The 15645-nt window shown below is 48.2% G+C and overlaps 1 protein-coding gene across 2 annotated transcripts in view; it reads right to left on the bottom strand.

Moving 5' to 3' along the window:
• TGM6 (transglutaminase 6) overlaps positions 1–12628 on the bottom strand; it is a 49791-nt gene extending 37163 nt beyond the window's left edge. For both annotated transcript variants that reach the window (XM_030825579.1, XM_030825580.1), the window contains exon 1: positions 12557–12628. In XM_030825579.1, the coding sequence (XP_030681439.1) occupies positions 12557–12563 (7 nt within the window). In that variant the 5' untranslated portion in view covers positions 12564–12628. The remainder of the gene's footprint in view (positions 1–12556) is intronic.
• Positions 12629–15645: the final 3017 nt, after the last annotated feature.

The raw sequence follows: 15645 nt of genomic DNA, 5'->3' as shown, positions 1-15645 counted from the left end.
TTTATTGAAACAGAGTGTCACTTTGTCACCCAGGCTGGAGTGCAGTGGCACGATCTCGGCTCACTGCAATGTCTGCTTCCCAGGCTCAAGTGATCCTCTCATCTCAGCCTCCCAAGTAGCTGGGACTGCAGGCACATGCCACCATACTCAGCTAATTTTTTGTATTTTTGGTAGAGACCAGGTTTCGCCATGTTGCCCTGAACTCCTGAGCTCAAGCAATCTGTCCACCTTGGCCTCCCAAAGTGCTGGGATTACAGGCGTGACCACTGTTCCCAGCCCGCCTTCTTGACCTCTCTGCATCTCAGTTCCCCGCTCTGCAGAATGGGAATAATGCCTGTGGCGTGATTGTGAGGATAATGGCCCCTGTCGTTTAGAGTCCTCAGAACATGAGAGCTCAATAAATGTTACTTATTATGTTCCAGGGGTGACACCTAAGTAGGTGAGTCCACATAACTCATTCTTGCTTTGACACATGCTATCAGGGAGAAGGATAGGAGCTGAAAGAACAGTAACAGAGGGCTTGGCCTGGTCTGAAGGGGGACAAGCAAGGCTTCCTTGAGAAGGCAGAATTGAGGCTGAGTCTTAAATTGGATGGGGGTCCCCAGGAAAGAATTGAGTGATGGATCTATTCTCAGTCCAAGCATCCTCTTCCTCTATTCAGGGTTCATTCATTCAAATGCTGGGCATTGTGCTGGATGCTACAGACCCAACAGTCTGTCAAATACCCACTATCACGCAGTTGATAGCCCAGTGGAGAAGACTGGCATTAAGCATATAGACCTCAAACATTTAGGGGCAAACTTTGAGATGAACCCTAAGGGAGAGGCATTGGGAGTCCCAGGAGCACAGAACACCTAAATTCAAGTAGTTAGATTAACAAAACTATTCACCAGAGTAATATAAGCAACAGCTTAAAACTCTAGGATGTATGCAGTCTTGAATTCTAGCCAGCAGCTATGGTGCTAGACAGAGAGACAGGAGGGAGTATGGTGACTTCTAAAATTTGAGAGAAAGCAGATGTGTGGGGAAAGCAATGAGGTCGGAGGGGCCCATAGTCGGCAGACCACCAACGCTTGGAGTGGGATGAGGAGTCTGCCTTTTATCCTAAGGACCGTAGTCAGCCAAATATTGTTTTAAGCAAAGCTGTGATGTAATCAGATTTGCACCTTGGAAAGTTCATTCTGGTGCCATGTAGAAGATTAATTAGATATCTGGTGAGATGCTTTAGTAAACAAAGGGATGTTCCATGAAACTGCTGTTTCATCTTGTCAAACATCTGCTGCCAAACCTCCACTGGATGCCCCATTGTCTGTTATGATCTGTCCAAGCTCCTTCATCTTGGACAAGGAACCAGACAGGATCCCGTTGCTTTCCATCCCTCCAGCTCACCCTCACCCTGTCACAGCTCCATTACTCTTTGCTCTGGCTGCATCAGACTCTAGCTCTGCAACCTCCTGCCCCGACGTCCCACACATCTCTTTCCTGCCTTGTGCTTTTCCTAAGGCCCCTCCTGGTTGGGGTGCCTGTGATTGTCCTCTGAGATGTTCCGGCCTCGGCCCTGCCACTACAGTTCATCTCTCCTTTGTCCACTCAGCTATTAGATTTGGGATAATACAAACAACAATAATAAAATCTTTGTATGTATTCAAGTGCTTATGCCTCCTAACATACACCTAAGGGAGGTACTATGACCCTTTGCATTTTCTAGATGCTGTCATGCTCACTGGGTTCCCTATTTCACCTTCCCTGTGCCCCCAGGCCCGCATATCCTCAGGGCTCAACATGGAAGCCAGAAGGATCCTGTTAAAATCTAAGATCACTTCGTTGCTCTCAAGCTCTCCAATGGTTCCTGTCTTTCTCAGCAGAGTTGAAGTCCCGACAATGACCCACAAGCCCTTCAGGATTGAGTACTTTGATATCTTTTTGGGCCTTCTGTTTCTCTTCCCCTCTCTCATCCCCTTAAGCCACACTGACCTCCTTATTTCTCTTTGAACCCGCGGACAGGCTTCCTTTTCAGGGCCTTTGCACCTGCTGTTCCCTGTATGTGGATCGCTCTCCTTTCGGATTCCTGCAGAACCTGCTTGCCTTCTTCTTCAAGTCTTTGCTCAAATGTCACCTTTTCAGTGGGACCTTCCCTGACCACCCCTATATAAATTGCAAATCACCCCTACCCTCTTTCTCCACTATTTTCCTCCACAGCACTTACTGACATCTTACACTAATTTTATTTCTTTATTTTAATTGCCTACCTTCCGTTTCAAGAATATCAACTCCATAAGGGCAGGGAGCTGTGCCTGTTTTGTTCATTGATGAATCTTCAGTGCCTGATACATGGAAGGTGCTCAACAAATATTTCTTAAATGTATTAATGAATGAATGAGGAAACTGAGGGCAAGAGAAGTGAAATAACTTGCCAAAGGGCACACAAACAAGCAAGGGCTGGAGTGGAGTCTGTGGGCATTCTGGCTTCCAGCTGTTGACCACTGGGACAGTGGTTATACTAGTTTTATTGTGGTTGACATAAGAAACAGTTTTAAATGTTCCATACTCCATATGCCTGCAAACATATATACATGCACAGATAAAAACTGAAACAAAAGTTTCGTTACTATTTCCCCTTATCATGAATGATGAATACTGAAATTTATTTTCTTTCTCTGTCAAAGCTCTCTAGCCAAAAACCACCAGGAACACATCAGTACAATGAACAGGAAAGGCTCATCGCTCGTGGCAATGAGAAAGACTGCTCACCACAAAGAACCACGGAACATCTTGGGAAGAGGATATTAGAGAGGACTTACAGGATTGCGGCTTGTGTTAGGTGGTTTTGGGGAGAGTTCAAAGAAGCAGGGCTTTGCTCGGGATTGGAGACTGCTCTAGGAATGAGGCAAGTCTATGTCTGAGTATCTTAATAGTCCTTATGTAGAAGGTGGGAAGAATGAATCGAGGCTAGTGTCACAAGTGGTAAATAAGCAGCCATTATTCATATCAGCCCAACTATAGGGCTAATATGTCAGTAAATCGAGACCAGTAAATGGAGACCAGTAAATGGCTTAGACAATGTTCATGTTTTTGTCTGTGTTCACTCATGATTACAGAGTGGTCTTGTTTTTGTCTTGATTCACTACAGTCACAGGATGGCATCTGATCACTTCATCATGTCTTCTGGTAAAGTTTCAATAATCATTTACATACTTAAGTAAGTTTAGTGAAAAATTGATTTCCTCTTATTTACTATTTATATTATAGTTAGGATACAATTTTTTAAAAAGTGGTGTATAGAGGTAGGTAAGGAACCTGAAATTCAATTTCAGGTTGGTGAAGGGACACTATTAAATATTTGTTATATTGAGAGGGAGGGTATTAGGGACAAAAGAGTTGATGTTTTACTCATCTATTGCTTCTTAACCAATCTGTTTAACCCAGAGTTTAGCTTGGAAAAATGATAATCATATGTTATCTTTCATGGTTTCTGTGGGTCAGGAATTTGGGCAGAACTCCACTGGCCAGCTCTTAACTGGAGTTTCTTATGTGGTTGCAATCAGACGTTAGCTGGGGCCATACTCATCTGAAGGCTTGACTGAGGCCGGAGGATACACTTTAAAGGTGACTAACTTACATGGTTGGCAAATTGGTGCTGAATACAGGTTGAGGCACCTTGCTTCCTTTCCATGTGGATCTTTCCATGGGAATGCTTGAGTGTCCTCCTGGCATGGTGCTTAGTTTCCCCTGAGCAAGTGACCTGAGAGACCATGGTGGAAGCTGCAATGCTTTTTATGACCTAACCTCAGAAGTTACACAATGTCACCTCCACCTTATCCTATGGGTCAAGGCAGTTACAAAGGCCTACCCAGGTTCAAAGAGAAGGAACATGCCCCATCTCTTGCCAAAAATGTACCAATGTCATGTCCCATTGTAAAAAGAACATTGAGCTGAGATGTATACTGATATGACTGCCCTGTGAAATATAATCTGCCACAGCTGAGAACCACTGAAGTTATATCACCAAGTACTCCCCACCCAAGGACACTTATCATGCAACTCTTTTTTTTTTTTTTTTGAGACGGAGTCTCACTCTGTCACCCAGGCTGGAGTGCAGTGGCGCAATCTCAGCTCACTGCAAGCTCTGCCTCCCAGGTTCTCGCCATTCTCCTGCCTCAGCCTCTCCGAGTAGCTGGGACTACAGGTGCCCGCCACGACGCCTGGCTAATTTTTTAAATATTTTTAGTAGAGATGGGGTTTCACCGTGGTCTTAATCTCCTGACTTCGTGATCCGCCCACCTCGGCCTCCCAAAGTGCTGGGATTACAAGCGTGAGCCACCGCACCCGGCCTACTTATCGTGCAACTCTTGGCTGTATCTTATTTGATGCCAAGCATACAGGAAATGTTCAGTAATTTTTGGCTAGACCATTGGATAGGTTTTATTTAATAAATCTTCCTATGAACCAAGTGCTTTTCCAAATATTTTACAAATATTAGCTCATTTAATCTTAATAAACCATATGAGAGAGGTACTATTGTTAACTCAATGTCACAGATGATAAAACTGAGGTACAGAGTTACACAGCCTGTTTTTTTTTTTTTTTTTTTTTTTTTTTTTTTTTTTTTTTAATTTGAGATAGGGTCTTGCTATGTTGACATGTTGACCAGGCTGGTCTCCAACTGCTGGCCTCAAGCAATCCTCCCATCTCAGCCTCACAAAGTGCTGGGATTACAGGCATGAGCCACTGCACATGACCCAGAGTTACACAGCCTTCTAAGTGATGGAGCTGGGAATCTGCCTCCTGAGTTGGTGGCTTGTCTATGGTGCCTTTATCTTTGACCCCATAGGAGTCACAGCCTGGAAGTTCCAGACTGTAAAATTCAACATGAGCTTCACCACAGGCATCAGATCAGTGGCTTGTGTGGGCAAATGTCTGGACAGAGCTGGTCAAAATGTTTGACTTTTTAAAGATTCCAGCATCTTTGTGCAATCTTTTAGTTAACAGCATGTGGCAGATTGATTTTCCAAAAGTGGTTGCAGTAATATCTCCCATCCCACATACTCTTCTTTCAATATGATGTTGATACTCCTCTCATTGAGAAGTAGAGCATATATTCCCACCCTCTGGACCTGGAAGACTTGTGGCTAAGACAGAGTGACACATTGTGACTTCTAAGGCTAGATTATAAAAGTTAATACAGCTTCTTTCTGGTTCCCTTGGGTTGCTTGCTCTTAGAACCCAGCCACCATGCAATGAAGAAACCCAAATGGCCCATGGAGAAGCTCACCTGGAGAGGAACCAAGGCTTCCAACCCACAGCCCACTGAGCTCCCAGCTGACAGACAGAACTATTTGGAAGCCATGGGACTGAGCCATCTGGCAAGTGGGTCCTTCAGCCCCCAGGCAATCTGCCCCAGCTGATGCAGACACAAGCTGTCCCTGCCATGCTCTGCCCAAATTGCAGGTTCCTAAGCAGGAGAATGATTGTTGTCTGAAGCCCCTAACTGCTGGGGCAGTTTGCTACACAGGAATTGATAACTGAAACATGGAGAGAGCCAAGATTCTTGTCTAGACCACAACAGCCTCCCAACTGCTCTCCACCTGTGAGCTGTCTGGGCTGGTGCTGTGGTCTCAATAATCAGGCTTGAGATTCATGGAAAAGACTAGTTTTAGCTTAGCCTAGGCCAGAAGCCCCTGCTGGCATCATGATATGGGGATAATGACTGAATATGTCAGTAGGAACTCACATGGCTGACACATGTATCCCAAGATTGGGAGCTCCTACAAGCCCCTGCTGTGGTGACTGAGCAAAGACTGTGCAGGACCAGTGTTCAACAGTGACGCTGTGTGGCATGAGCTGGAACAACAGTGCCAGGGGGCTTTCCCATTACCCTTGCCAATCCTCACAACGGAAAGTAGAACCAAAGCTTTCACATCAAGTTAGCCCCAGTCATTCTAGGGCAGGCACAAACCTCTGAAATTCCAAAACTTTGAGCTCAGACGACCTTGGTTTAGTCAGAAAACACAAGCAGGACCCTCTCCCCCAACCAGGTACCTTGTACATAGAATTGTCAAGTCTAATATCAGCAGAGCTGGAAGAGCCATTAGGAGCTCAGGTCTCCATTTACTGACATATAAACTGAGACCCAGAAATGGGAAGAAAGGGATTTCTTGCCTGAGGACACACTGTATTTGTAGCCCACAATTCATGTTGCTACTTCCCAAGCAATGTATGTAGGGACAGGCCAGAACAGGATGCTATTTTTTCAGTGGATGAGTCAGAAGCAGGCGACGAGATTGCTGGATGGTAATTATCTCAGCCCTGGTATGCCCCAGGGCTGGATACAAGGGGAGTTTGGGATTGGATGAGGGCTGCTGGACCCTGAGTCATGGGTTCAAGCCCCATGGATCCTGCACTGGTTTTCCCCCTTCCCTGCCACAGCCCAAAGCAGCTCCCATCACCCTCTGAGGCATCTGCGTCCTTATCACAGACGAGCAAGAGGAGGTGGTGGGATGAGTCAGAACTGCCATTATCATCATTGTCCTGGAATCTCAGAGACCATTTCTCTCACAACTTCCTGCCCAGGTGCAAATTCCCTTGGCCAAATTCTTGGTGGATACTTGATCATGGTCCCAGCTTGCCATACCTCTGAGAGGTAGCTCACTCACCGCCCAGTGTTAGAAAGCCCTTCCTTCTGCTGAGCCAAGCTCTTACTTCTTGCAACTTCTCCCAATTTGTCCCTATTTTGCTCCCCATTACCCCCACAGAACACACTTCTTCCTTTGCTCCTTGATGGGGTTTTGCAGAAACTACCTAGAAATCCCAATCTGCCAGCCCCCGGCACCTCCCCTGCCCAACTCTACATTGGCCCCATAACCCAGGAGGTCACTGTTCTGATCCCTGTGAAATCTGTCCCTGGAGCTGCTGCTTTGGTGATCTAAGTTGTCCACACCCATCAGCATCACACCTCCATGACCTGCCATTTGTGGGGTAATGGCCAGGGCTGGGGGAACTACTGGTGATTACAGATAAGTTCTGTCCTAGCCAGTGTCCTTCCTAGTCCTCATGGGGACAGTGAGACTGATGGGCATGGGGAGAGGCTCCTAGGTATATGGCAGCCCAAGGCAAGGAGATAGATGTGCACTTGGGATGGTTTCCAGGCCCCTTGTCAAAATAAACCCAGTATCAACCCTTCCATATACTCAGCTCAAATTCTGTTAAGACAGAGGCTTCTGTCCCTTATCTGTGATCAAGGATGCTGTGTTATAGTTGTTTGCTTACATATGTCTCTCCCTCACTGGACTGAGAGCTCCATGAAGGCGAAGGCTGAGTCTCCTCCTCTCTGGGTTGCTAGAACCTGGTTAAGGGCCCAGGGCATATTAGGTGCTCAGTGAATGTTGGTTGGATGAATGAATGAATCTCCTTCCCCATCCCTTGGCTGGGGTATGGAAGGCAGAGCTGATGCTCTGCAGCGTCCTTGGGCCCGCCCTCGAGGATCAGCACCCACACCCTGTCAGCTGCTCACGCTCCGACTGTCCACACCCCACCCACCCCGTAATCCCTCTCTCAAGCTGTCAAATTCCAAAGCCTGCCTTTCCTTCTTAACTTCTTTCCTTCCACAGAGTGAGAAAGAGGAGGGTGTGTGAGGCCTCTGACATGGGCAGGCAGACCGGCCACTGACCACCCACCCCCACCCACTGCCTCTCTGGGTCTGTTTTCTTCTCTGTAAAATGACCCAGAAGGACTCTTATGGTTTGGATAGTCTGGTTTGGTGAAGCAAGTGCCTCTGATTACCCCCAAGGACTCCTCTCAGCCCTCCTCCCTACAAGACAACCCCCCACCCAACCTCCCCCATCCCTGGCCAAGAGTGTGCTGATGTGAAGATTGTCACATAGCCTCTAGGACATGGTTTTCCTGCACTGGTTTTCCCGCACTGGTTTTCCCTCTTCCCTGCCACAGCCCAAAGCAGCTCCCATCACCCTCTGAGGCATCTGCATCCTTAACACAGACGGGCAAGAGGAGGTGGGATGAGTCAGAACTGCCATTATCATCATTATCCTCGAATCTCAGAGACTGTCTCTCTCACAACTTCCTGCCCAGGCACAAATTCCCTTGGCTGAATTCTTGGTGAATACTTGATTATGGTCCCAGCTTGCCATACCTCTAAGAGGTAGCTCACCCACTGCCCAATGGAGGGGATGGGAGAGGCAGCATCTGCTCTGAGACTGCTCCAGTTGACAGTGAACCCAAGGCCCTGAGGACAGAATGGGCAGCCTGTTTTCAGCCCCGGGGCCCTTCACCCTTGGGATATGCAGGATGAGCTCCCAGCCCAGGGCTAAAGTCTCGCCAACCCCAGGGCTGAGGCTGTACACCCCAGGCACAGGGAAAGGATGTGGTAAGAGTGCTCCCTCCACCTGCCTGTTACCCCAAGCCTCACAGCCTCTCCAGCTTGACTGCTCTCCTCCCCTTCTCCCTCTCATCGTCTTCTCAGCGCTTCCTTTCACTCTGCACAGCAACTAGGAGCCTGATTTTGGAGGCACACACTTGAGCTCACATGCAGGCTTTGCCCCGTGTTGGCTGTGTGGCAAGTGAGTGAGCTCTGAAACTCAGTCTCCTGGTGATAATGAGGGTGATGATCATACCCGCCTCCTCACGTTGGGAGGATTAAGTGAAATAATTCACATAGAGTATTTAGACCAGTACCAAGCACATACTAGGTTCTCAGGAAATGTGAGTGGTATCATCATTAGTATTTACGCAGGACCTCCTAGCTGCCATTCCTGTGCTCTGCCAATTCATGCCATCCTGAATCATCTACTTGTTGGCTGTGTGGCCCTGGATCTGAGGATCCGATTTCCTTCTCTGGAACGTGGCAATAATATCTTTCGTTTAGGGTTCTGAGGAGGATTAAATGAGGTAGTAATTATACATAGGGTAGTGATAAAATGCATCACTTAAACCAGGAAATTCTGAGAGTGAAAGGAGAAGCCATTAATAAACACTAAGGCAACGGGCTTCCACCAGGATCAACGTCTCCCTATTCATCAGGTACGTAGCCTGGTGCTGGGTCCACAGTGATGAGCTCTACAAACAGGGATTTTTTTTTTGAGACGGAGTCTTGCTCTGTCACCCAGGCTGGAGTGCAGTGGCACAATTTCTGCTCACTGGAAGCTCCACCTCCCGGGTTCACGCCATTCTCCTGCCTCAGCCTCCTGAGTAGCTGGGAATACAGGCGCCCGCCACCACACCCTGCTAATTTTCTGTATTTTTAGTAGAGATGGGGTTTCACCGTGTTAGCCAGGATGGTCTCGATCTCCTGACCTCATGATCCGCTCACCTTGGCCTCCCAAAGTGCTGGGATTACAGGCGTGAGCCACCGTGCCCAGCCTACAAACAGGGATTTTTCCATCATCACCTCCTTTCCCCACATCTCCCCCATCACTTTGGTCCTCCCCTCCCCAGTTCCTACATTCACGGGGTTTCTTGTTATTCTTCCCTCTTTGCTTCTCGCTTAAGCGACTGTATGGCCCCAACAGCCTCAGAGTGTTTTTCATCTCATCCTCTTCAATCCATCCCACCATTATGGAGAAACTGAGGTTCAGAGAGGAGAAGGGACTTTTCTGAGTGTCAGCATGTCATTTTCCCTGCTCAAGCACCATGGAATCTACAGCCATCTTGTTGGCATTGAAGGTCCTTGACAGTCAGGCCCTGCCCATCACTTCTGGCCCTCTGACCTCCTCCCCAACTCACTTGCTCACCAGCTGGCCCCAGAGCTCCACCTAAGAAAGGGAAGGGTCCATGTGCAGAACATCGCTTCCTGCCCACTTAGCTCTCCACCCATCCTCACCCCTAGGCCTAGCTCATCCATCTTCCTCCTCCTGCCCTTGGGTAACACCAGAGAGCTGAGTGATACAATCCTCCCCAATTCTTTGTCTCAGCCCAGTGGGGTTGAGCCCTGGAAGCTCTGTTGAAGCCAGCGGCAACTTCCAGACTCTGGACTAAGCATAATTGGTTTTTAATGGGCCCCATTTTAATCCTATGCTTAGTACGCATCATGGGCACCTGAACTCCATGACTAAATGATTAATCGGGAGTTGCCTGGGGCCTTTCTGGGGCCACTGCCCCATCTCCCTTTCCTTCCTGGTCTTGTTGGAAGCTGCTGGCCTCTCTCTCACCAGGAGGCAGTGACTCGTCAACTCCAACCCAATGTCCCAGCCAGAGCCAGCCTCACACACAGTATTCCCCTCAATTCTTGGAATCTCTGAGCTGAAAGATGATCGTAATTTAATCATGGCAAAAGGGTCTCACCTCCTTTGTCAACACTGATCAACTGGTACTTAAAGAACTGGGTTGAGCATTCTGGGGCCACATCCAGGCTCCAGAGGGAAGAGCTCTGGGGTCAACTAGGGATGTCCACCATGGATGGAGTGTGGGAGGGGGGATAGGAGGAGCTCCAGGAAGATGAATACACTGTCCATCTAGGATCTGATGTCTCAGTCATTCAGGCACAGAGCATGTGGTACGCAGGACCTACTGCTCTGAGGAACAGATCCTCCCAAGAAGCCAAGAGGACCCAGAAGACCCAGGAATTGAATCCAATCCAACACATAGTCCATTTACATAGGCATGACAACTCCAGTGCTGACATTTCACAGATGGAGAAACAGAGCTTCAGAGAGAGGAACCCAGCAAGTTAGTTACAGACCTGACAATGGGCATCATCATCAACTTTTTTCCTTCCTCAGCAATTAACCTTGGCACTGTCAAGTTTAAGTCTGATAGGTTATCAAAGGCCCAGGGAAGAGGGATCATCTAGGCGAGCTTTGAGAAGCAGATCTTGGAGGAACAAAGGCAATCTCGTCTGCACCAGGGCCATCAGGGAGGCAACCCCAGCTCTGGAAACAGGCAGTCTGGGCTGTGAGCTGGGGTTGGCAAGGCCTGGTCTTCAGGAGAACAGACCTATCCTAAGAGCCTGGAGGGTCCAACATGTCCAGCAATGCTGTTGTTAACTGCCAGGAGGAAATATGAAGAGGAAGCTAGACTATGATGAGGAAATTAAAATATCTGCCTTTGAAAGTTAAAAAAAAAATGGATTCATAAAACTGTCACATAATTCTGAACAATTAAAACTGGCAGACACAGACTCAGAAACGCCCCTTGAATACCTTGAGTGTAGGACCCCTGGTTCTGCTGACTTGCTCATTACTGGGTCCCAGCATCTAACAGACAAATTCTTGCAGAGGGAGTTTTCTGCTCACTATATTGAGGTTGTGGGGGACACATTATCTTTCTTTCTTTTTTTTTTTGAGACAGGGTCTCACTCTGTTGCCCAGGCTGCAGTGCAGTGGCGCCATCTTGGCTCACTGCAGCCTCAACCTCCTAAGCTCAAGCGATCCTCTCACCTCAGCCTCCCAAGTAGCTGGGACTTCAGGTGTCCACCAGCATGCCTAGCTAATTGTTGTATTTTTTTTTGTAGAGACAGGGTTTTGCCAGATTGCCCAGGCTGGTCTCAAACTCCTGAGCTCAAGAATTCCACCCCCCTTGCGGGGCGCGGTGGCTCACGCCTGTAATCCCAGCACTTTTGGAGGCCGAGGCAGGCGGATCACGAGGTCAGAAGATCGAGACCATCCTGGCTAACATGGTGAAACCCCGTCTCTACTAAAAATACAAAAAATTAGCCGGGCATGGTGGCGGGTGCCTGTAGTCCCAGCTACTCTGGAGGCTGAGACAGGAGAATGGTGTGAACCCGGGAGGCGGAGCTTGCAGTGAGCTGAGATTGCGCCACTGCACTCCAGCCTGGGCAAGAGTGTGAGAGTCCGTCTCAAAAAAAAAAAAAAAAAAAAAAGAAAAGAATTCCACCCCCCTCAGCCTCCCAAAATGCTGGGATTACAGGCGTGAGCCACTGTGCCCGACCCACATTTTCTGAGTCTACTGTTTACACGTCCCCACTTGAGATGTGTGGTGGGAGACCAGCACACGTGGTCTCACTAACTCCTCACAGCAGCGCTGTGAGATAATTTGCATTATAATCCCCATTACGAACATCAGAAAGCAGAAGTACCAAGGGCAAATTTTCTTGCTCAAGGTCATATGCTCTTTTCACTTGAGCCAGAGCTGCTCTTGCCCTCAAGTGCTTGGGGTGGAATCAGGCGAGGATGCAGCCTGTGGGGGCCTCTCACTCCTTCCCACCCAGGCCACAATTCCCAACTATGCCCAGAAACGTCTCTGGATCCATGGAATGTGCATGGGGTGCAAGAAGATTTTCTTTCTTCTGCCCCTGCCTTCCTGTGCCCGCCTCCTTTAGTCCTGCAAGGCACAGGGGTGAGATCTGGCCCCAGCCCAGGAGACAGTGCCTGAGCCAGCCTCTGCCATGGGCTTGCTGGGTGGCCTAGAGCTGGCTTTTTCATCCTGGGCCTCATGAACACACACGAAGAGTTCACGTGTTCATGGTGGACCGTCCAGCTATAAAATACTAACAATTGATGATCAAACGTCATCCCACAGACCCGTGTTTCTTGAAGCCCCTCTCATGAGCCCTGGTGCCCCAAGGCCCCAGGCTCTGCCCACTCACCTGCCATGCGACGGCCAGCTGGACTCCTCTGTTCCTCCACACAGTGGTGTGTGCACCGTCAGGACAGTGTGGTGTGTCGCGGCAGCCAGCCAGACCAATTTTAACAAGGAAAACCTTGGGACACTCCTAGGCAGGAAAGTCAGAATTCAAAAGAGGAGGCGTGGCCCTCCACCCTAGCAGCGACACCCACGAGACACAAAATCATCCTGTAATTGCACCTAGAGGGGTTCACTGTGGGAGTGGCTCCAGCCAAGAGACCTTGGAAACATGGAGTTGCGAGTGGGACTGTGGATAAACTGAAGCTCAGAAAGGTCACAAGCCTGGCAAGAAAAAGAACGGGGAAAGAGAGAAGAGTGAGAGGGAACTCAGATTTATGGTTGGCCATTCTTAGCCCTCACAACAACCCTCAGATGAGAAAAAGTAGGCTCAGCGCGAGGACCCCAAGGTACATGGTTACACGCTGCAGAGCTGGGTCAGTCTGAGGCTCCCTCTCCCCTCCTGGGTGAGACCAGAAGATTCCTGGGCCCACAGCTCCTCTCTGTTCTGCAGGCATCCAAAGAGGCAGAGGTCCACGATCCTCCTTCAGGGCCACTAGACTCCCCTAGTGGACACTAGACTCTTGAGAGGAGGTAGACAAGAAAAAGGGGAGAGCTGGTTCTGACTCAGAAGCTGGGCCCATCTGCCCTGACTTTGTGAGTGGCCTCCAGCCAGGAGCTTAGAGGCCTGGTGGCCACGGGTGTCCCGTGACCTTGCGCAAGACCTCTCCCCTCCTGGAACCCTGGTGTTTCTACCTATAAACTAAAGGGACTGGACTCAATTATTCTTCAGGGCCATTCCAGCTCAAAGTCCAAGATTCTGGGCTTGAAGATGCTGAAATTCAAGGCATCTAAAATCTTTAGTGTAATGAACTAGAGGGGATTTTATTTTCATGGGAGCTGATGGGGTAGGTTTCTTTTTTGCCAGAGAAATGCTTTGATGGATGACTTGGGGCTATCGGAGGCTGGATGTGGCCTGGGCCAGTGAGGAATGGGAAGTGGGAGGGGGTAGAATCGAGGGAAAGAGACAAGGAAGGGCAAGGAGACAACTGTGTGCTAAGCACAGTATGATGAGGCCGCTCCCTGGGATCACCCCAATATTCAGGAAACTGCATAAAAACCCCAAAGTGTTTGATGTGGTTGGATTTCTTACAGAAAGTGGCAAAGAGGCTGAGTTCTGCTTCCTGGCTTGACGTAGATCAAGCATCTTTAATGGGCTGTCTGCAGATCCACGTAGCCTTATAATTACTGACAACTGGCAACAGCCCAGGGCAGCTCCTTCCTCAACACCCTGCAGGCTGCTGCCCCACAGACCCCGGGCCCTGCTGAAGCTGCTTTTCTGCCTATGCAGGGTCAGGCTCCTCCCCACTAATGACCGTCTTATTCAGGGCCCTTTTATCTTTCATCCTGGGCTTGTTTGGACGGGAGCTCCCAGAAGACAGGGCATCAAAATCACTGCCTGCCCCACTCCTCGCGACCCCAAATAATGATTCATATTCCTCCTTTTTTTTTTTTTTTTGAGACAAGATCTTGCTCTGTCACCCAGGGTGGAGTGCAGTGGCAAGATCTCAGTTCGGTGCAACCTCTGCCTCCTGGGTTCAAGCAATTCGCCTGCCTCACCCTCCTGAGTAGCTGGGACTACAGGCGTGTGCCACCATGCCTGGCTGATTTTTTGTGTATTTTAAGTAGAGACAGTGTTTCGCCATGTTGGCCAGGCTGGTCTCAAACTCCTGACCTCTGGTGATCTGCCCACCTCAGCCTCCCAAAGTGCTGAGATTACAAGTGTGAGCCACCGCACCCAGCCCATACTCAGTTTAGAAGTGAGCATCATAGCCTGGCAGTAGAGTCCTGGGTTCTGTTATCTCTGGGCCAAACTGGCTGTGTGACCTTCAGCAGGTCACTTACCTTCTCTGGGCCTTATTGCCTTCATCTGTAAAATACGGGTGTGAACTAGGTATTACCAGTTCCAACATTCTCTGATTCTGATGATCAGGCTAGAGATGACAGACAGGAGCCAAAGCCTTGGGCGGCTCAGGGTACCCCAATGCCAGGCATAAAGTGGGTGCTTCACAAATTAAAAACCTGTGCCTGGGGAATAATCAGATGCTTTAAAAGCAGTTTAATTGCTCTTCTGGCTATAAAGATAATACATACTCAGGTACAAAATTCAAGCAATACAGGGAACGAAGAAAGTATACATGCATATGGCTGTATACACATGGCAATAAATTTACATGAATCGCATCGTACACAGAAGCTGTTTTGTAACCTGTCCTTTTTGCTTGACCAAATATGGTGCTCTCTTTTCTTTTTTTTTTTTTTTTAAGACGGAGTCTTGTTCTGTTGCCCAGGGTAGAGTGCAGTGGCTTGATCTCGGCTCACTGCAAGCTCCACCTCCTGGCTTCTCACCATTCTTCTGCCTCAGCCTCCTGAGTAGCTGGGACTACAGGCGCCCGCCACCGTGCCCAGCTAATTTTTTTTTTATATTTATTTTTAGTAGAGATGGAGTTTCACCATAGCCAGGATGGTCTCAATCTGCTGACCTCGTGATCCGCCCGCCTTGGCCTCCCAAAGTACTGAGATTACAGCTTTTCAAATCATAGAATATAGCTATGCATTGTCATTATTAATGTCATCTCTTGTGTGAATTTACATAATTTTACTAACCCTTCTTAAATTTATAAGAATTTCTGTCATTTCCACTTTTTTGCCCTTTTAAAGAAATTTAATTTTTTTGCATGTGTTTTTGTGTGCTTCTGTGGTGGGACAATTTCTGAGAAGTGAAACTGTTGAGGTGAACCACTCTTCAAGGCAGCAATTCTATGTGCAGGAATTTGTCTGACAGATGGATCCAAAAGTGTGGAAAGATTTAAGTACAAGGATATTTATTGCAACATTAATTATAACAGAAAGAGTGAAAACTCTCCTGTCTTCATTAATGGGATAAATTATGATCTATCCATGTAATAAAATACTATGTAGCTATTTAAAAAGTGGAGGCAGACTGATACACGTTGATATGAAACAGTCTCCTAGGTACATTGCCAAGTTAAA

The sequence above is a fragment of the Nomascus leucogenys genome, chromosome 13 (assembly GCF_006542625.1).
Source record: "Nomascus leucogenys isolate Asia chromosome 13, Asia_NLE_v1, whole genome shotgun sequence".
In the NCBI taxonomy this organism is placed as follows: domain Eukaryota; kingdom Metazoa; phylum Chordata; class Mammalia; order Primates; family Hylobatidae; genus Nomascus; species Nomascus leucogenys.
Note: the sequence above shows the minus strand (reverse complement) of the source record. Positions and strands in the feature narration are given on the sequence as shown.